At 36.8% G+C, this 23,513-nt stretch overlaps 1 protein-coding gene across 1 annotated transcript in view; it reads left to right on the forward strand.

Annotated features, from left to right (window-relative positions):
* The first annotated feature begins 770 nt into the window (after window positions 1-770).
* Window positions 771-23,513, forward strand: part of TMTC2 (transmembrane O-mannosyltransferase targeting cadherins 2) — a 118,829-nt gene continuing 96,086 nt past the window's right edge. Inside the window, exon 1 of the mRNA XM_053461842.1 lies at window positions 771-1,210. Within this exon, the coding sequence (XP_053317817.1) occupies window positions 1,128-1,210 (83 nt within the window). The 5' untranslated portion in view covers window positions 771-1,127. The remainder of the gene's footprint in view (window positions 1,211-23,513) is intronic.

The following is a 23,513-nucleotide window of genomic DNA, read 5'->3' on the forward strand; positions in this document are numbered from 1 at the left end:
GCCCAATTTCATTACTTCTTAAGAATGAATATTTAGATGTTGGGGATATTCTTAATATTTCTATTAAGCACATCGCAAATATAGAATATAAGGAATAAAGAATATAAAACACATTGCCATAATTAAAAAAGATTGTACTGTAAAAGTAAGGGCAGGTTATCATTAAACATATTTTTTTTCTTAACTCATATTAATAAATTATCCTTCAAAACAGGGAATCTTGTAGATTTTGCTGAAATTTGTTTTTTTTCTACCGAAATGCTAAATCATGGTCCAGGTTAAGATGGAATTAACTGTTCTATTTTGCCAGCAATATACAAAAAACCACAATAATTTTCAAAGTTATCATGTTATTCTTTTTTTTTTCCTGTTTTCTCGGTTTCTTGATTTTTTTTTTTATTATTTCTGTTAATTCTATTTTTGTTCTATTCTTAAACCTTGAAGTTTGCAGACTTTATTAAATAATCCCTTGTGAGTCTGTGAGCTCAAACGAATGCCACTCACATTATGACCTTGCAATTTAAGGAAGAAAAAAAAGTGGAGAGGGGGGGGAAAGAAGAGGTGGGGGGATAACACTAACAGGTCTCCGCGTCCAGAAAGGTAGAGAGAGCTTCGCATCTGTCTAACAAGAGATGGGAAGGGAGGACTCTGAGGGGAAGAAGAATAGAGGGAGGAGAGCAGAGGAGGGCAGAGGGATGAAGGGAGGTGTTTGGCGCATGCGCGCTGAGGGAAGCGCTGAGCCCCACGCGGCTGCTCCGTGGATGCTCTCAGTGCTGACAGTCTGCAGGCTGGAGCAGACACTCAGGTCAGTGGCCGGTGAGAGTGAGTGCACCATCACAGAGAGCTGAACTCCTGCATCACGCGCTGAACAATAGCAAGCTCATCCTGGCTGCCGCTGCCTCAAGCCTCCCGCACTCAGCCATGGGTTAGGAAGCTTAGGCAGCCCAGCATTGACAGAACACAAGGGGCAGGGCACGCAGCTGTATCCCAAGCCTTTCCCCCAGCGAGCAAGCATGGGCTGCCGACGCTGATCCATCGGGGAGGACAGCAAGACAAAAGGGGACGTCGGGGTGGGGGGGGGTTGATTGGAAGCCGAGCCTCAGCTGCATTGGGGGTCTGCAGGAGAGATGATCGCAGAGGTGCTGAGCAGCGCCCTGGGGCTCGTCCTGTATCTCAACACGCTGGGAGCCGACTTCTGCTATGATGACAGGTAGGGGATCCCTGACACCTCCAGCCTGCTCTTCCCACTCGCGAGTGGGATCTGATCTCGCAGGACACTTTTTAAACTGCTAGCTGCTTGCCTTGTGATGGCCACACACACACACCTTCAACTTTCCTGCCATAAGATCCTTTTTCTGAATGAATGGAGGAAATGGCTCTCTCCCTGCAGTGAGACTCTGCCAACCTCTCCATTCACTCTTATTTATTATTCTTTGGTTTGTTACAATGTTTCACTCCTTTCCTCTAAAAGTACCATCTATGCTTTAATTCAGCATCCTCCATACATAGATTTGAATGAAGGCAATTTTGAGATTTTCTGATTTTGTAATTCCTTGATTTTTTGTTTTTTGAGGGGGGCATTTCTCAGTTGTTGTTTAGAAAAGTTGGGTTGAGTTGAGCATTGCTGTCCTATGGTGTAGGTTAGCTCATAAAATAAGTAACTTAACCATACCGAGTACCTTATGTTTAAGGTCTAATCTAATCTATCTAGATATAGTTATATAGACACACAGGTAGTGTGTGTGTGTTTGTGTATAAATATATGTATTGTATGTGTGTGTGTATATATATATATATATATATATATATATATATATATATATATATATATATATATATATATATATATATATATATGTACTGTATGTATTATTTATATATGATGAAGGCACTTTTACATGCAGGCTATATAGTGATGTATTATTTGTTTGACACTCTTTTAAAGCCAATTAATCCTCAAGTAGCCGACTGGGGAAAAAATCCACGATTTGTGCCCATTTAGAGTTTTTAATCTGATTACAATTAAGGCTGATGCATAATTAAACTATATTAGGGAGAACGGCACGCCTGGCTAAGCCTATTAACCATCCTGGGGAGTTTCATGCTCCATTGAAATTAAACCATCCAAAAAGTGAGCATAGATTTACTTTGACAGCTTTCATCAGCCTCTCTTTACTGGGGTGTGAATGGATCCCCTGGGTTTGTGTGAGCTGGTAACTGCCTTATTGCTAAAGCTCTCTGTGGCAAGATTAGCAACGTGGATTTCTGAGAATGCCACTTGTAGCCATTAATTGGGCTCCTAATTTCATATCTTAATATTACGTATGCGGATCCCATTTAAAAGTAGGTAGCGTGAGGGATTTGGGTGATATATATTAGAGTCAAGTTCTTCTATTGAGTTATGGGTCATAAACCACAGAGAAGGACAGAGGCAATCAAAACTAGGGAGTAAGGTCCAATAGACTCACACCCAAAGCAGAAGCTGATAAGGAAGCAAGAGAGCCTTGAAATTTTATAGTCAGGAAAAGCTCTGACATCATCAGTAAATGTATTCCTATAACACACGCACATTTTTATATATATATATATCTTAAAGCAGTTCTGGATAAGATATATAGTTATGATCTTAAAGCTGCCTTCCTTACAGTTGCAGAATAAGGTCACAATTGTCATTAATGCGCATTTTCTGAAAATAAGCAGAAATTCTGTTGCAACTTTGACTATGTCGTTTCAAGTAGAGACTATTTTGAGTTTACAATATTGGTCATTTTTTTCTCTCCCGCCCCCTATGAATTTTATATAAACTGTTGTGATGTATGCTATACCTTAAATATTACAAATAATTTAATCAATATTAAAACGTCAGCAAGGTTTCTCTTTTCGACTGCTCACCCAGACTAAGCAGATCCCGCTGTTAACCTCTGCCCTGCAGTTCACGCATTGATGTTATCAGAATTCCAATTTTTTTCTCCCATTGCAATATGCCTTGATTGATTGTGCTCCGTATACAAGAGAAGCTGCATCGAAGTGCATACAGTATTTTGAGAATCACTTCTGTATAATATGCCTTGGTAATATGAGGAAAGTGCCCTCTAAGGGTCGATTTGTACAGATTCCGCTAGTAATGCAAACTCATGCCTATAGCTATATAAACAAATATCCACAGATTCAAACAATACACAAAATCAAAGGCCTAATTCTAACAGCTTTGGTTGTACAAAGCCTATGATCTATAGATCACATCAGTTATTTGAGCAGACTTAGCCTCTAATGCTGTATAGTTAACTAGTGACTCTTAATATATAGTAGTAGTTGTAAATCGCTTTCTTTTTAGTCACTCTTTAAACTTCTTATGGAAAGCTGTTTTTAGTATTTTCTAGTTATCTCGGTGCATACAAAATAAACAGATACTTATTGCTTAGGATTTAGAAAAACAAAAACGCTTGAGTTGGCTCTGATGACCGCTTTTTCTTTATCACTTCCTCATCAAACACATTTATTTTGATTGTACTCTGATAACTGGAATTTAATCTATGTTGTCAGGGCTGGACAACTTTTTGATGTTTCAGATAAATGACTTGTCTGTTGGAAATGAAATGGTTAAATTGAAATCAGACTTTCATATAAGGAAGCTCTTTTTTTTCCAGAAATCTCTGAACCTAAGGAATTTTGTGAGACTGAATCCCCTGTGTCATTTTTGTTACGTGATCATGTTGGTCTGCTAACGGTTAACTGTTTAGGTGCCAGTTGGTTTAACTAAATAGTTTATGGTTTAGGATTTTTTTTTTTTACTTCACCTTAAGCGTTTCATTTTGATTACTTTTTAGATTTCTGCTGCCTTAAGTTGTTTACCTCTTACGGTTTCTTTATGATTTATTGATTTATATAGCGCTATAAGTAAATTAACGTCTCCCAGATTTGTAATGTAAGGGTTAAGTGGCTCATGGACTTCAGAAAGACTAGTGGACGCTGATCACTGCAAATTATTCTGGCTTGATTATAATCCATTTTTCTGCATATCTCAATAGGCGTACTAGAAAAATGACTAAACCCTTTTGACCTTAAGCAAGAACGAAGTACCAAGGACACTGGCAAATTGCTAGCTAATTTAAAAAAAAAAACTTTGGTCAAAAAAATGAGTCTTTTATGCAAGCCCTGCTGATCTTGTGGCTGATCTGGAAATCGCTTTGCAGTTTTGCCACAAATCTGTGCTGCATAGCAATTTCTTTTATTTTTTATTCAGATTCAAACTGGCCTGCTCTGCAAGCTTCAGAGCGCATCCCCCTCTGGGAACACAATTAAACAATAGCACTCACAGGAGGTTATTGGATTTCAGATCCTGGAAAGTGGTTTCTATGTTTTTCCCCCCCTTAATATGTTTCAGGGACGAAAAAGCAAGACTGTTAATGTACCAAAAATGGAAATGTTATCATATCTGTTAACTTGAATTGATTCAAACACACTAGCCACGTTAGAAAATGTTGTAGCCCGAGTGTAAATTCTGTAGTGAATCTGCGAATGACGTCGCACAGGCTTGTATACGGTTTCTAAAACTTTGTGTGATATTTAAGTTTCTGTATTTAGATAATGTGTAACTTTTTCTTGTTCTGTGTAAGGAAAGAAAGTTGTGGTTTGGATGTTTTTCACTCTTCTATGTTCGGTGTTGCTTAACCCTTACAATGCCAGCTTGGTTGAGCACTACACTTCCACACTTCTGAAAGAAAATGTATTGGTTGTCTTGCTTTTTTTTTCTGAATTCCAGGAGGTGGAGTTAGCTTTATTTATTGGTAGAAATAGACATTTGAAGTGAAAAACATGCCACATGCTGCTTTCATTAAGATCTGGTAGTAGAGGAAGAATGTTACAGCAGTACTGCGGGAGTAAGGAGTTAGACTGCAGATCTTTACAAAAGCACCCAAATTTGAAACCACTGGAATTCATCAATGGCCTGACCTCTGCATTGCACAGGGGCAAGATGATTCCAGAGACTGACCTGAACTTCCAGTATTGCTTGATCCACATGTGAGAGAAGCAATTCAGCAACTTGATGAACTGGCACCATGGAAGTCTCTGTATAGGATCATTTGAATAGTTAGAATTTAATCCACATTGGTACTTGGAGTTATAATGGCGAGAAGTGGTTAATATTCACAAAATAACATGGATGTAGTAATATTTTTTTTTGTTTCTAGCAGTGAACCTTTTACCCACTGACTTAAATGCTGCCTATTTAATGATGGTAATTGTGAAGCCATATTGAAAGTGCTCGCAATAATATAAATTGAATACTCATAAATAAGTTAAAGCTCATGTGTGTGTGTATGTGTGTGTATATATATATATATATATATATATAATCTTTAAATTAACAATTTCTCTTTATTCAAAGTCAAGTCGACGTTTCAGTCATAGTTGACTTTCCTCAGGATATATATATTTACATATAATGTTTCTTTCTGAACACATATGAAATCTCCCACGTGTTTTTTGTTTGATTTTGTTTCTTCTATGAAATGGTAATAAAAACAGGAAAATATTTTCTTTCTTTTTTTTTTATACTCAATTTTATTAGCTGTTTAAAAAATAAGGGATTTGGTGACATTTATAATTGTTTTACTGTTTAGAAGTGTTTGTTTATTGCTCATACTGGTATTTGGAACATATTGTATTATATCATGGCATTGAACTGCTTAATAATACATAGATCAGATGCAGCCATGCCGGTAGGGTGATCACATTGTACTTACATTTTTACCTTAAAGTTTGCATATCTGTAATTTAGCTGTAATTCGGGTTTTGTTTCATACTATTTACCAATTTTCACTGTTTGCTAGCTATTTGGCTGAGAAATGTTCAAGAAATATAATATCAGTTGAGTTATATTTTCATGATGTGTTAAGATTCCCTACAGTTTATAGTGTGATATCAGTGGAAGTTGCAGTGGAAGTTGCAGGGTTTGGTTGTAATGTCTGATTGAGAATGAATTGACCAAATTTCTGACTATGCCTTCTGATAAAAAGTTTTTGAGGATTTCTTTAGTGAAACTGCCAAGTCAATCTACTAGTGACGTACAGAAACTATTCATAATTACTTTCCCAGTTTGTCTTATGAAACCACATATCCCTTTGATGTTCACCTGTCGAAGCAATATTTGCAATAACAAAATGTACATAATCATAAAATCATCAGCCCAGAGAATGTTAGGGAAAAGCCAAAAAAGGCTCAGGCTGCAGTAATAATATCTTGTGTGTTCCAATGGTAATTGGATAAACATAATTTTTAAACACCACTGTTTTTTTTCCTCCTATATTGTTAAGTTGCTGGTTCAGACAGCCTTTGTAAGAAATGGTGGTCGAAGTTGGTAGAGAACCTTAGGACAGGCATTTTTTTCTTTTTAGATAATACTGGTCTATATTCATGAGGTTAATACTAAAAGTAAATATCTCCAGAACAATTTTATTGACCACTCAACAATAAGCACAAGGTATAGGGTATCCAAACAGTTGTGACAATGACAATTTCCAAGTAAGCCCCTGGTTGGCCCAAAGTTCTTGGTGTACTAGAAAAACGATTATTTTGTGTGTGGTTACGCACCAGCTGGCTCCCTTTATAGACTGTCACCTCCTGTAATGCTGGATATATATATATATATATATATATATATATATATATATATATATATATATATATATATATATATATATATATATATATATATATATATATGAGAGAGAGAGGAGGAATAGCATGAGGCAGGTGTGTATTCATGAATCATTATTATTTAGCTTAACTGAACTATAGAACATTTTTCATACAATACAGAAAATAAAGCACCAACATTTCAAAGAGCAACATGTTACTAGAATACACAATGCAGGCTGTTCTATTAATTCATCATATGTAGTACACAAAATACTAACAGTGGCAATATTCAATTTTCCTTCTTTTTCCACTAAATTACAGTCCATGTGTAAACTTAATAAAATTGTAACCTCGGCCCACACCTGTTTTCAAAACAAATTTTATTCAGGAACTATTTCAGACGTTTTAAAGCTAAAGTGCTATTAAAAAGTTTCCGAACTTGTTTTAAGATATAACACAAAATATAGTCTGTTTATTACTGCAACATTCAACAAGTCTGATATAAAAAAACAAGCCAAGATAAATATTTCTATAACATATACTATGTTTTGTAACAGTCCAACTTGCTAATGAATAGCGTGGATTACTAGAAACCGCATGCGTGGTTATATTGGTGGTTATTGAAGAATTCATTGCGTATTGGATACTGTGCAACTGTGTGGTATATACTGCGTACATACTATTAACCTGTTCATTGGGAAAGAGGTGAACAGAGCATTTCTATACAATGAGTAGTTATGTGTTTTGGCAAACAAGTGGGTTAATCATTTCCCTAAAACTTAATGCTCCAAAGACCTATTTCTTGGCTGTATGTATAATATTTTTTCACTGTGTTTCGCTAATCTTATTCAGGTTGTTATAAATTCTCTCTATCCCTGTAGTATTAATATATGGAAATTTTTAAAAAATAAGTCAAAGCAAATAAATTATATATACAAAGTACTGTTTTTATGACAATAACTTAAACATGTAATTTAATCTATACTACATAATGTGTAGAATTTAAAAGCAAGGCAAACAATTTAGATATCAGAAAAGTTGGATTGCTTTCTAAATAATATATAACGAAGGCTGGTTGCAAGTAAAGCATTTCTTTGTAATAGATTGTAAGCTTGGATGAACAGGGGCCTCTTCTCTTTCCGTACGAATATGTCTTAATGTGTGTAAATCTTATTGCCAAAATTTATGCCGGCATTTTCAGTGTTAATTTTCAATCTCTCTCATTATAATAGCACAACAGAATCTGCTCTATAAATTCATGAAATATAAAAACTAACACCAGGTACACCTTGTCTTGTGATTTTTATATGATGTTTTCATTACACCGGAACTTTGAAAGTCAACTATTATTGAAAAACCAGTTAGGTGAAAACAGGAGTAACTGTAAGATAGCCCTGTGTGTCCTACCCTAGATATTCCATCCTTTCTAGCACTACTTTGTTCTTCTAATGTATCTATGTATATATGTATGTGTGTGTGTGTGTGTGTGTGTATATATATATATATATATATATATATATATGTATATATATATGTATGTATATGTAACATGCTACAAAAGTCCATTAAGAACTTGGGTTTTCATTTTGGGTACAGTCCATTTCATCTGTGTTTACATAAACGTATAGTGATTGTTAAGTATAGTGCATGAGATAATTGGAGTCCACTGATAAACAGGAGAAAAGAATCTCTTTGAAGTTCAAATTTCAGAACAAATTGTGCATTTGGCTTTATTGGATATACTTCTCTTTTATCTTTTATATAGAATTATGCTCGATAAATATTTCTAGCCATATTGCCAATCATGGTTGTGTTCCTGAATAAAGAGCTGAGTTCGGGTTCTTATGTCGTGGTTAGTGTTTTGGTCTACAAAATAAACAGAACATTGAAATAAGTTAAACATTGGTGAGCTTCTTTACAAACCTCATACAAGCTGCAAAGTGATATAACGTTGTACAGCGCTGCGGAATATGATGGCGCTATATCAATCAATAAATAATAAAAGTGGCAATCTGAGTCATTTTTTCTAACTCCGGTCACTATGTCATTGAGCTGAATGGTTTGCCTTATCCAGCCAGAACTGAGCAGATGTGTAGCGGGGAAAAAGTATAATAAAATGCAATAGTCCAGTTAACCTGTTTTCTGCTCATGCACAACAAATAAATTGCATGGCATTGAAAGCTTGGAATGGATTGCTGCTTTTTGTCCTAGTTGGCTGGCTTAGGAGAATTCCAAGCAGCCTATGTTTTTGTTGGAAACTAATGAAAGTAAATAAACACTTTTAATGGGATTTTCTTTATTGCAAGCCACTGGCACATTTCGTGTGCTGTGATGCAATGCTGCTGCTTGAGTTATTTAGTTCAAAAAAAAGCAATCACTTTATAATCTCATTCTAGGGACAATAAAAAGTACAGTTTGTGTTTTGTGTTTGGGCAAATTGAAATTATTTCTCATGTTTACTAATGTTAGTAACCACAGATTCCCCCGCACACTCCTTTTTTTCCCTGTTTGTAAGTGAGCAACTTGAAATTCAATTTCCCTAAACAATAATGAACCTGCTGCATGAATTAACAGAAGGCCAGGCTTCTGAGCTGGGACACTTGTGTATTGGAGGTCCCTTTCGGTTTGCCTCTTGAGATCTAATCAAGCAAGTGACCCACATACATGAAGCCAAACGAAAAACAGATGCAAGTTTGGGGAAAGGAATTGTGGCATCTGCCTTCTGAATTTATGTATATATTTACATTTTTACTCATCTACACATGTATGATTCATAACGAGTTTGCTCCAAAAAACAGTTTTTTTGTTACCGAAGCTGGGACTCCCTTTTATATTGCATTTTTTTTATGTTTTTCTTGTTTAAAAGAGCAGGCTTGGGGGTTGAAATTAATTCACGCTGGCACATAATAATTAATTTACACTACAATAGAAGTGCCACAGTTGAACCAAACTCAGACATTTTTGCTAATTTATTGCCTTTTAATAATAAACGTATATCGTTTTTAGGTTGCTTTAGCATGCCATGATTGTTGAAAGCTAATCAATAAAATTAAAACCGCATAATACTGATTTTTTTCATTAACTCTGATTAACCCCATTTATGTCCATTGTTTAGTATAAAAAAAAAAAACATTTTTCTGTGGGCCTTATCTCTGTAGTGTCTAATGGAATGTCCCTGCTTGTTGGAACATTCCATTGGTTGCTATGGAGAAAAGGCCACTTTTCAAACCTTACGCCAGAACCAACATAACCAACAAAGTCTTAAGTGCTGAAGTGGCGATCGCTTCTCTGCCAATCACAGGGTTCCTTTGTTTGGGCGTATTTGTGATCTTTCCTTCTCATCGTTTTGTATTTCTATTCCCCTCGCTTACCTCATTTTGAATTGAGGCAAGCAAAAATGACCTATTGACTCAAAGGCTTGATAGGAATACTTGTGTATGAAGTAAATAAAAGCTGTTTTTTCTAGCCTGTATTTGACTTTATTTTATTAATTTATTATTTTAGTACTGATTACAGAATTCTAGTTTTATTAAAACTACTATAGGTAAATTAGTGATACGATTGCATGCAATCCCTGCATGATTAAACAATTATTTTAACAACAATACAGTTGAATGAATTACTTTTTTGTCATATATGTTTAAATGTATATATATATCCCTGTGTGCTTTACCCACATCTGATCTTTTATTTTATTTGAGACTTCTACAAGCTTTCGTTAAGAGATTTTTTTCACTTTTTCTTTTTACGTTCCTTTAGTGCTTTTGTGAATTCACTTTCATTGTGTATGGTTCTGTCAGCCTGAGCCAGGTTTTGTGACCCTCCACTCTGCCACGATAGCTGCTGGTGAATGCAGGTTTGTTGTAATCTTGTGTGGCCAAGGCTCAAACTTGTACGGCAGGAGTGACTAATAAAAGGTCCAGGGACCAGGTGCAGCCTGTTTGGAAATTCTTCCCTTTTTCTACACTTGCCTTTAATATCCAATTAAATGAAATTCCAAATTCGTATGAGCTGTTTGTAGCACCAGCATAAGCAGTGCATTGTAGGTGAAATTAAAATGAAACTCCCCTTTTGGGTTCCAATATTACATTCTTTGGTTTTTAAGGGCCACTCCTGCCATAGTTTCCCCATCTCTCGGCTATTTATATTTCAGGAGAACACATCTCCTGTTCAGTAGTGAGTGCATACTCACTACCAGTCAGCTCCAGCACCGGCGTGTGAAAGAGTTCCAGGGGTCTGCTGCTACAGCACATTAAGTAACTAAGTAGGTTTTCTTTTTTCACAGGTGAAGACTCTAAATTTCTATGACTGATCTAATCTATATTCGTCTTTGCATGACCTTTGTACAGTGTGTTTTTGTTGCACATGGGTGTGGACATGTGAAATGGAAGTTTTGATTCCCATAGAGCACAACAGAAGACAAATGGTTCTCTGTTTCCTTTACCTTTGGAAAAAAAATGTGCTTATGGTTAATACAGTAGCTTTTTCAAATAGAAGTATTTTTACATTGATTTACCAGTGCAACAAGAATAACTGCGTTAGAACAGATGCATTGAATCATGCTGATAGTATAGGTTAGTGAATCATCAAACGTTAGAATAATTCTCCGCAAGCAGTTACTGCTTAATCTCACTTGATTATTAAATAAAGCAGTATGTTTTTTTTTTTTTTTTAAACTGCCTCCACAAAATGTAAAATAAGTATTAGACAACATTTATACATAGCTAGATGTTGTGTACAGATTCTGCTAAAACTCCCATGGGGATTAGCATGCATTAGCTTTTTGTATTTGTAGGTGCTTGAATGATTTTTTAATGGCATATTCAGCTTTGTGAAAATGTATCAGTCTGTAGAGATATGCTGTAGTATGTTCCTTGGTGCACAGCACTGCTGAATATGATATAAATCAATAAATCCTACCTTGCAACCATTATTTATTGTTAAAATGCAGCTATATATATATATACATAATAAACTTGAAAACTGGTAACCTGTTTAAGAAGCACTTTTCACAGAAGTGTTCTTGCAACTTTTTTTCTTACATTTTTTTAGAATATTCCACCTTTCTCATTTATGTAAAGCATGTGTTTATTTAAATTTCTGTTTGAGTAACCAATTATAATACATACTATTACAATAATCAACCATGGCCAGCGTTATTTTCCCATCCAGACAAATTGTCTTTGGCCACACTAGCTTTATTTTGAGTGTGTAAAGCCGTGTTAGAAATTTCTTTTTAAATATACTTTAAACAACTTTAATTTAAAAATAAAATGGTTACCCTGCTACCTTGGGCAACTGTTACCATGCAAACACTGTAAGGATTCAGACTGCATTCTAGGTATAAAGCACAAGGTTATGACTTTCACTTAATCAGTAGGTTACTATGCAACACTATATCCTACTGTGTTAAAGTTAATGTTTGGTTATAGGGGTAGGCATGAAAAGCAGACAGCCCTCCACGTCATATCAAAGCAAATATTTGAACCATACTGTTATCTTTTAAGTGCAGCGTTGCGGGATTCTCATCAGCATGGATAGCTGTCTGTTTGGGATCACTCTCTGTTAGGATTCTCTCTGTTCTATACACCGTAGGACTTTATGATGGTATCTGTTTTACAAAATATAGTGTAGTGCGGGTTTATAGACTGTCATTCCCAGCACTAGCCATTTCTGACTCTTATTGCCGTAACAGATGTTATCGTTTCATTGCAGTTTGTTGCCCGTTGCTCTGGTTTCTGTTGTTGTAAATAAGTAGGGTGCAAGGACCTTTACAAGCTTGATGTAACTTTTTATACATATACTGTACCGCCGAAACTGCTTGCAAGTTTTGTTTAAGACCAATGTTAAAGGTAATGTTTACTTTGTTAAGCTTTCTGATCCACCACATGCAAACATGCCACAAGAGGACTTATTCATTGTATATACTGTTATACTAAAGGGACTTAAAGGTATCATTGCATCTTTATAGCATTTACCTTTTCTAATCCCCTAATGTATTTGCACTCAAATGCATTCTCTTTTGAATAATTAGCTGTTATGATAATCATTGTGTGAAATGACGCAGTAAGGTAGAAAGATGTAGTGTAATGTAGTATTTTTGAATGTTCTCATTTAAAGGGGCACTCCAGCCATCATATGCACTGTAATGCAAATAAGCGCATGGGCCCTTTACATTTTTGTGTGGTACATTTTCCAAATGCATGGGGGGATTCTGCAGAATCCTCTTAAATAAATTTTTCCCTTTCTCCACCCCATGCTAAATGCCCTGTAAAAGATGCATTCAGCTGAATGCATTTCCCTGCAGGTTATGTTGTCACCTCTGGTCAGCTCCAGCACTGGCTCTACTGAACACTGCATGCGGGGGTCTGCTAAGACCGCAGTGCACATGTGTACATTTTAACCATTGATTACAATGAGAGCATTTTCTTGCCACAGATTGGCTGCTTAACTTGTCAGTCATTGACACAACATACTCCCATTGATTATATTGGATGTACCGTATTTGCTCGATTATAAGACGAGGTTCTTTTCAGAGCAAATGCTCTGAAAAATACCCCTCGTCTTATAATTGGGGTCGTCTTATAATCAGACCTCAAATAGGTCTGACTATGAGACAACTAAGATCCAGATCCCCCGCAGCTGTGCCCCATAATATGCCTTTTAACCCCCTTAATGCCAGAGTGGCATATAGGGGTATAAGGCATTTCTGAAAGGCAGAGTGGCACATAGGGGGTCAAAAGGCATATCATGGGGCACAATGGCATATAGGGTTAAAAGGCATATCATGGGGCACAGTGGCATATAGGGGGTATAAGTCATTTCTGGGGCAGATGTGCATAACTGGGGGGGCAGGTTGGACAATAGAAGGAAAAAAAACAAAAATATTTTTCTCAATCATAGCTTTTATTAAAAAAAATTGTTTACATGAATTAACATTTACTGGTAAAACTTTTTTCCTATAGGGTCGTCTTATATTCAGGCTTTTTCTTTTTTTCCTAAATTAATATTCAGATTTGGGTCGTCTTATAATCGAGCAAATAAGGTACTTAACTGCTCACTGCTACTGAGACATTTTGGATCATGGAAAACACAAGATATTTTGCAGCATAGCTATAATGTCTGTGTCCCTTCAAGGGTGTATTCCTTAATCTGCAAGTATAATCTTTTAATCTCATTGATTTTAACCATGAATGATTAAGGGTTAACACCTGGTGAGCTTTCCTACAACAAGGAGTAGAGTTATCTATGCATAAAGCATACATTTCTTCAATGTCATCTCATAGATTAAACTATGCTTCCTGTAGGGAAAACTAACATTCCAGCAGAAACTCACCAGGCATAGCCTGTCATCATTCATAATGAAGCAAGTGAACTTAAACGTTTTAACCTTTGAGTGCTAACCACTTAAGGGGTATGAATGGCAAAGTGGACACCATACCTGGTGGTACTCATTGGGTTGAAGGGGAGGAACTAACAGATGAAGAGAGAGTGTGTATAAAATGGACATATTAACCCCATTATATGTCTGTTCTTCCAGGGGAGATATTTGTTGCGATGCCTGATATTCTAATGGGGTTAAAATCAAGGCAAACAACCAGCAAAATGACATTTTAGCAAACCAGCTCCTGACTTGTTCATTCCCTGACTTCAAGTATTTGTTCTTTTTTCATTCACATACGTGTAATGGTTTTAGCTTGGTAAGGTATTTTAAGTAAATATTTATAGAGATGAATTCTTGCCTGTAAAACAGTTCCTGGTTATATGGTACTTTATAGAAGTTTTATGGTATGTTATTTACAACCTAGATCATGTTATCAAATATTTGTATTCTGTTAGCTGTTTCTCCAAAGCAAGGTGTGTGGGTTCCATCCATAGAATGATGGTTAGTATGCATGTTTTATTTTTCTTCACCTGTTAAGAACAGGCTATGGAATTTATTCTCTAAATAGAGACTTGGCATGAGAGTTGTAGTTTCAACTCCCTCACTTAACTATTTGTTTTGATACAAAATTAGCTGTGTTGGCCCTGCATAATGTGTAATTTCATAGGCGCAGGTCTCTAAGAAGTGTCACTGATTTAACTATCCATCTTACAACTGTCCCTTTAATAAATAGAAATGATGATATGAAGTAGTGGTGCTAGGTCTTTTCGATATGTCTGCCTGAGAACAGGTTATTGATTATCCAGCTGAAATGGCTTCAATGAGCATGTCATGTCTTATATTTAATTTAATATATATTTAATGTATTAACTTATCGAAGGGCAACATTTTATGCATCCATTTTCCTATGTGAAAATGCTTGTCATTCAGTCATTAAAATTTACAGTTTTTAGGTGTAGAAAAACCATCAGAAGATAATGTTATTGAACATATGTTATAATTATGGTTATGGACGAAGAATCACTTTTATGTAAAACATGTATTTGTTACTTCGGCTTGCACATAGAGCAAAATAAACAGACTTTGATTTTGCAGTTAGATTTGTTTCCAAACAACTTACAAGAAAACTCCATCTGTTTCGTTTGATCTTTAATGTTTGTGTTTTTATGGCTTTTATTTAACAAGCTGTTCATTCAAATGGTTTGCTTGTGTGAATAATAAACAGTTTTAAAGAATATTTTCATTCATAGATGTTATATTGCACTAATGAAATGGCTGGTCAAATGGGGAACTGTCACTTTAATATTACTAAATTCACTTACATCAAACTCCCTGTGGTCAAGGCTTTTTGTTTATCAACCAGTGTTTTAAGTAAGGGACTGTTTTTTTTCCCTTACACATGGAGGGGTCATGTTGGTCTGAAATGTGCTTAGTTTAAATTGTGTCCCTATATTAAAAATGGGATTTATCTAAGAAAAAAAAAACATTAATTGGACCTCGGTTCTTATGGCGACAGTAACTCACCTGAAGTTAAGTATTATAATTGAATGCAACACGCAACATGATTTTTGTTGCATGTTGGTACACTAAATAAACATATGTAATGGAGTTTAAGTATTCCAAGATAACAATATGTATATTTACCTCCAGGAGCAACCATCTTCCTCTTCGTGGGATTTGCACGCCGTTAAATTAGAATACTGTGCAGATGCACACAGATTCGTAAAGATATTGCAGCTGCTCTCTGGAGATTTATCAGCTGGGTTTTGGAGCAGGATCACACACCGTAAAATTTATGTATTTATTACATGGTCCGAATGTGTTCAAGAATACATAAATTACATTGGATTTGTTTTCAGGTATGCAGTGCTGTGCAAAAGTTTTAGGGTGGTGTGAAAAAAGTAATAATGCTTTCAAAAAGGCACATTAATAGTTTATTTTCATAATGCGATTGAACAGAATAAAAATCTAAATCAAATCGATATTTCTGTGACCACTCTTTGCCGCAAAACCACATCATTTCTTCTTGTAAGCATGTAGTTAGGGGTATGATTAAACAATTATACCTAACAAGTGCTAATGATCATCAATTTAATGTGTAGGTGAAAACACAATCATTAACCAATACTGAAACAGCTGTGTAGGGGAATAAAACTGGATGAGGAACAACTGGAGACAGTTTATTGTCAAGTGTCATACGCCATGGCTAGACTGAGCACAGCAACAAGACACAAGGTAGTTATACCGCATTAGCACAGTTTCTCCTAGGCAGAAATTTCAAGGCAGATGAGGGTTTCCAGATCGCAGTGGTAGGCCAATTCCGTCCAGCAGTATCATCAGTGTTGTGTATGATTCTAGATCATGAGCTCATATGAGCAATGCTCCCTTTACCTTTTGTTATATACTACTGGTTTTGTCCTGTTTACTCATTGTACAACACTGCAGAATATGGTGCACATAATAATAATATTATGCACACTGAAATTCCTGCTTCTGCTCCTTTTCTAGATTGTCACAGTTCAGTATCTGTGGTCCTTATTCACCATTTCTTTTTCATCTTAGGAATTAAGTTCCAAATATGTATACGTGTTTGTTTTAAGCCTTCCCATTCCCTTTTACTAAGAGAACTGTGCAAATGTTAGTGCTTGGCTGAAAACATCAGCACACCTCTGTTTAATGAAAAACACATGTATAGTTATACCTTGTATAGCTTAGCTTCCTCAAGGCAGCTTTAAATTCTGTGCAGTGGCTCTGAAGATGATCTACAATAGACTGAGGCTCTGATGGATATTTTGTTAACATAGATTAGGTCACTAGGTCAAACAATTTACTTAAAAGAAACTAGAATAAAAGGGTTAAGCAAAGGAATAAAAAAAATATTTACAACACTTCTGCACGGTAATACAAGATGTAAATTTGGATTATGGTATTTGTTTCATAATTAATACAGATGAATACCTTATTTTCCCAGGTCTCAAGAGCAACTTATTCTATAGACAGGTTTTTTGGTGGCAAGAGTGTAAGTATTTATACTGTTCGTCGTCTCAGTGTCAGGGGGCAACTTGTCCATTTAATCATCTGTTCCTGGCTCTGTTATCTCAACAACTGTGTTGGGACAAAGGGACTCTGATGCCGCATAAGAATAGTCCTTGTAAAGGATTCTCGGGAAGCATGGATTTATCTTTCACTGCTCATAAGCTTAGCTACCGTAAGTGGAAGGAGAATTTGCGGAGGACCTCTCTGCTGTATCACTAACCTTCACTTAACTAAAGGTTAACGGAGAGAATCATATTACTTCCCACCACATGCTACACTGCTCAGTGTCTTGCTCATTAGCTTTCCCGTAATTACAAGTCTGATGAACCGCAGGCAGCTTAAACTTAACTTGTCCGGCATCATCACTTTTCTGGCTTTACAGCTTTGTACAGCTAATCTGTACTGCTGAGTCAGTATCTGGCAAAAATACCTGAACGTACGTTGTCTATAACAGCATTTATTCTTTTCTTTTTTTTTCCTCCAGTCCTCTAATACACTAAAAAGTTTGAAAGATTGCAAGACATGCAAGGAATCGTATTGATCAACACAATGAGGAACATGATATTTGGTTAGAGCCTTTCAAGACATAAAGTGTGTTTGAATTTCAATGGCAATGATTTCATATATTCCAAAAGAGGAAACAAGTGAAAAACAATGCCAGATTAGGTGGAGGCATGCTGTCAGAAAACATGATGGTATAGAACACCTATGAGGTGACTAGGCAAGATCTTTAGGTTACCTATGGCGCCTAAGTTATTACTTTGTTACATTACATTTTGTTTTTAATAATGTTCTATGTCAGGGGTGTCCAACCTGCGGCCCTCCAGCTGCTGCAGGACTACATCTCCCATAATGCTCTTTCAGCTAAGGGGCTGGCTGAGGAGTATGGGAATTGTAGTTCTGCAGCAGCTGGAGGGCCGCAGGTTGGACACCCCTGTTCTATGTTTTTATATATGCATTTTATTTGGATACCAATGCATAACAAAGTATAGGAATAGGACATAACACTAACAATTACATAAAACAGCTTTTAAGTAATGCATAAAATGAGACGCAACTATTAAATGCATGCATCTTCTTTACAACGGCAACCAAACCTTCGAAAAGTACAACAGGGATGAAAAGCAGACTCAATCATGTATATGTATTTACACAAATTATTTCAGCTATACCGTTGATGAAACCCATATGTGGTTACAAAAAATAACTTTTAAATCTTATACCTATTGATATCAGTATATATTATTTAGGAATCTAGCCTGTCAATGACCTCCTATCAGTAATGCTCACACAATGCAAATATAACGCAGATCCGCATAGTAACCACCTCATTGCTGTCATTGCTGGAGGTTCAGATAAATTGATTGACATTTTAACATATACTGCAAAGAACTGCTTGGTGGAAGATTGTGCATCTTTACAGTTAACAATACACAATATACACATATTATTCTAGTCAATATGCCATAGGTTGCCATAGATACTACTCTGGGGTTTAATGAGTAGGACCAATAAATGACCCGCTAACAAGGAGTATAATGCAATTTACACATTTATTTCCCTGACTTATGTATGTGTAATGAAGGGCTGAACTGACCCTGTCAATTACAAATAGATATTCTGACACTCCGTATAAGAACCACATGAAATTGGTGAGAAACAATTGTGTCAGAATCTCAACCAGTATTTTTATTTTTATTTTGTAATGAACATATTCCATGTGATATGACTTCATTTTGTGTAAGAGACACCAGAGTGATACCTTGGGTTTCACAATTTCAGCTGATGCAGCTTTCTGATTTCAAGCTAGCAGCCCAGTAAATATAACCTTAATTAGTTCTTTATTGATAAACCTATCATACATAAGGAATTTGAAGCAGCCTTGATATCAATTGGAAGCCTAGATGCTTGTCATGTAGAAAGGCAAAAATCATTTTTTCATCAGATAAAAAAATAAGAGTATGTCATATATAAATAAATATTCTGGTGGAAATTTAAAAAATGGTCCTATCACAGTAGCAGCCAAATGAATGTTCCTGACGAATAGAGCACTGTATACGTTGCTATAGTGATGAGACACCTTGCCCTAGAATAAATGCTATGCATACTTGTTAGTATTTTAAAGAATGTAAAGAAGTTTATTGTATGTGTCTGCAATTTGTTTACTTATATTTTCCTAATGCCATTTTTTGAATTGTTTGTAAAAAGTGGCCGTAGTGATGTCAAGCATATCTGGATTTTGTTCAGATGCTTTAGATGACTTAGTTGTGCTTGAGCTCACCAACCAGTATGGTGACACACATCAATGGGAAGGCAGGGTAGGATTTTAAAATATAGATCATACCTTTCCTAGACATGCCAATTATACCCATTCATTATTGTCTGGATAACTTCCTTTAGCAAACCTAAAGCCAAAAACATGAAACATTTCAATGTTAGCCAACCTAATTTCCCTGCCCCCAGGTCATCTGTGGCTTGTATCAATAGTCAATGTCATAATAAGTAAATAAAGCTTGCCTAGAGAGTGTAGTTCATTAGCATGCAAAACAGTATGCGAAAGTATGTGTTTTTTTTATATTCTATATTTATCATACAAACTAGCATGACCTTTTATGATGTCATCTCTGATGAGACGTGGAGGGGGTAAACCAACGTATATTCGATCACAAAAAAAACTTTAACCATTATTAAAGCTTTCTCCAATGCAGAAAAAAATATGCTTAAGCGTTTAAAATGTGAAAGTGGATCTCAGTTACTGTACTTTCTGGGGTTTGTCTTTCATCATGCATAATGATAAGAGGGAGTTGAAATGTTAAGCTCTCTTGCAAATTCTTTCTTTAGCGAGTAGATCCCGGTTCTCAGATCTTCCTCTGGCATATGGTCCATCTTAGTCCAAGCCTCTTACCAGACAGGAAGGCAGCTAGGACATACCTTTTAGTGCCTTGTACCATTCTGACTAGAAGATAAACCAGTACTATGTCAACATAAACTATAACAGAGAGGAAAAGAAATGTAGAAGGGAACCCATAAAAAGGGAGAAACTGAAAAGTTTTCCAGCTGTCAAAGTAATCTTCAGTATTGCCGGGTTTTGAACCAGACTTCCAGTATTGGGGAACTTTGTCCATTTAAGAAACAAAAGAGATGCCATGTACGTTGTATTTTATAAACCCAAACCTTTGGTGGGAGAAGAATGCCAAAGCAACTAGGAAAAAAAATGAAATCCATTAACCTGCATGTTCTCAATCCACACTAATATATTAAAAACACACACACACAGCACAAATTGATAAAACCACCCAAATGGTGGCTGCCTCTTCCGCTTGCATGCTGCCACCTGCACATACTCCCGGACAGTTTACAGTCATCAGCTGCAGCAATACTGAATAGCACAAACGTTTTGGTAGAAAACTGTGGATTTTCAAACAGCTGATTCATTTAGAAAAATCACTGCAGAAATAATCACATCGGTGTTACGGGGTTCTCCCTTTTGAGCTACATTTTGAAAGAACTGTACCAATAAAACGTGGGGCCAGAAAAGCAATCCAACAGTTTCTTTTGCATTGTAAGTTTATTTAAATGTCGCCATAAAAAAGACTTTCATAGTGCTGCTGCGCCTGAAGGAAGAACACACTTCAGCTGGTTAAATCAAGGAAATTGGAAATGAGTCTGTAAAACTTAATTAAAAAAAAACCGGGAAAAAAAAATGCTTTCTCTATTTTTACTGGAATTACCTCAGCAGGGAACCTGACATTTTCTGGTTTACATATAATGGAAATGCTATCTTTTATCAGTGTTCCTCAACATACTGATTTGTCCTGAAAGTATGTACGGTATAACTTGTGAGTTTAGTGCAAATGGCTTCAGAGATATAATTCACCACGATGGTAACCCATAAATATTGTGGACTCAAATAGCAACTGCAAAGAGCAGCATTGGTTTTAGCACGGCCCTGTAGTGTAGATTTTCGGTAAGTGTGACTGGAAAGTTGAAATTTGGTCAGGAACCCTACCCACAAACCACTTTAACAAAGCGTGTTCTTGAGGGACACATTGTGTGTGGGTGAGATGAAATGTCATTTTGCCAACTAAACTATAAGTTCTGAAAATTCAACCCTGCTACAAGATGGGACCAAGCTGGCCCTTATGTAATGCTTGGTTACAATGGCAAGATATGCTTAGATTTCAGCTAATGATATTAAATATGCTTTATGTAGGCTCTATCTGATCTCACCACATTAACTATATATTCTGCAGGGTCCACCCATCTCTTTTTTAGCAAATGGAACAAACTGGACATCGGCTGTCCAAAATACAAGGGCAGAGCCGGCCTTAGGTGAGCCGGCCTTAGTGTTAACTACCCCCCCCTCTGCCCCTTCAAACTACCCCCCCTCTGCCCCTTCAAACTACCCCCCCCTCTGCCCCTTCAAACTACCCCCCCCTATGCCCCTTCAAACTACCCCCCCTATGCCCCTTCAAACTACCCCCCCCTATGCCCCTTCAAACTACCCCCCCTATGCCCCTTCAAACCGCACAGGGCGCCACACTCCAGGGGGCGCCGCCGCCGCCGGGTCCTCCCCCGCCGCCACGGGGTCCTCCGCCGCCGCCGCCGCCACGGGGTCCTCCGCCGCCGCCGCCGCCCCCTCTGCACCTAAATGAAAACGTTGTTTTTTTTGTTGTTGGTTTTTTTAACTTTATTTAACATCCTCCATGTTAAATAAAGTTAAAAAAACCAACAACAAAAAAAACAACGTTTTCATTTAGGTGCGGAGGGGGCGGACCCCGCGGCGGCGGCGGAGGAGGACCCCGCGGCGGCGGAGGCGGCGGCGGCGGCGGAGGACCCCGCGGCGGCGGCGGCGGACCCGGCGGCGGCGCCCCCTGGAGTGTGGCGCCCTGTGCGGTCGCACAGGTCGCACACCCCAAAGGCCGGCCCTGTACAAGGGTGTCCCACAGGTTTGCACTGATTGAGGTTCATAAGTGCTGACTATGTATCCTAACATTTCTTCTACAATGATTAGAATCAACCAGCCAACAACAATTAGTAATGGTCTGTTATGCTATACATTTGTGTAAGTGTAGGTATCTATAAGTCTTGGCGGACTGATTTAGTTCTATGGAATGTTCTGCCAAAATGTTTTTAGTGTTTGAGAGACGTTTCTCGAACCATTTACTGGTTTTGGTTATTACTTCATTTGTTGGTTAAAATACATGGGTTACTTTATGAACAGTTGTCAAGATGCACAGCTTTTAAATGAGGGCGGAAGGGTTCTTCAGCTCAATCAGGCATGACACAAAAAGAGGTCTTGCGTCAATATACTTGACAGTTTCCAGAATCTATAATAACCTGTCTTTATCGTTGCCAAGGTATGCATATTATCCCTTTTGTACTTTAGTAGAAATGTATTCACCTACTGTCATTCCGCCTGTTGCTGTTTTGCTTTTCACTGATCTCAAGTCTCAGTACTGTCATCACATTTATTTATTTTTTATGCTACAGTAAGATATTATTTACAAATGTTCTCACATTTTTTTTTTTCTTTTTTTATACTGTGAGCTTCACAACAATGCATACTCGGCCATAACATCTTCCAACCTGTATTACTTGATGATTTAATAAATTGGGTAATATCCATCAAGACTCCAGTAATGGATCATTTTCTAGCCATACCCTACAATGTTCAGCTTGAAGTGAACGTGGACATTTATAAATACGTGGATGATGCAAAGCTGCAGTGTATTGTGCTATAATAAATTATATGCTCTGGTTCTGTAAACTTAGGGTGGGTCATTAGTGAGAAAAGCACAGCAAACAAAATACATGTATGGCAATATGTCTATGATAGATGCATAGACTCAAGGTTTGATTCCTTTCTCATGGTTACATGGCTCACTGGCTCCCACATTTGCCATGGCTCGCTGGCATCCCACATTGTCTGCTGTTCTAGACAAAGCCTTTGAGCACTGTATAGGGTTAGAACATATGATACTGTGTATTTCACCTACAGATGGCTAATCTGTTCTTGTTGCATCCCATCAGTGCCTGTTAGGGACTGTGCTATACAAATGTCACCGTGGGCATGTTTTGACCTTGTACGTATTGGCGTATGTGTATTGGATCTCTTCAGCATCTAGTTTCGCATGGAAATCAAGGCTAAAATATTTTATGTAAAATGTTGTTTCAACTAATAATATATATTTCAAAATCTATAGGTAAAATTGTGTGTGTACCCTTTACAGTGTCCTTTTTACAAGTGCCCCTTAAACTGTGTTCTGATCCTTTGATTAATATAACGTAATGAATGGAAATATGCACAGATATGTATTCAGCTATAGTTTTTATTATGCATATACAATTACTACTTTTTTTTCAGGTTGAGTTTATAGATAATTTCCACTTTATTTTAAGGTTTTATTAGTACTTAACACACATGCCAGTTTTTATTCTCTTGAGAGTT

This window comes from Spea bombifrons, chromosome 4, assembly GCF_027358695.1.
Source record: "Spea bombifrons isolate aSpeBom1 chromosome 4, aSpeBom1.2.pri, whole genome shotgun sequence".
In the NCBI taxonomy this organism is placed as follows: domain Eukaryota; kingdom Metazoa; phylum Chordata; class Amphibia; order Anura; family Pelobatidae; genus Spea; species Spea bombifrons.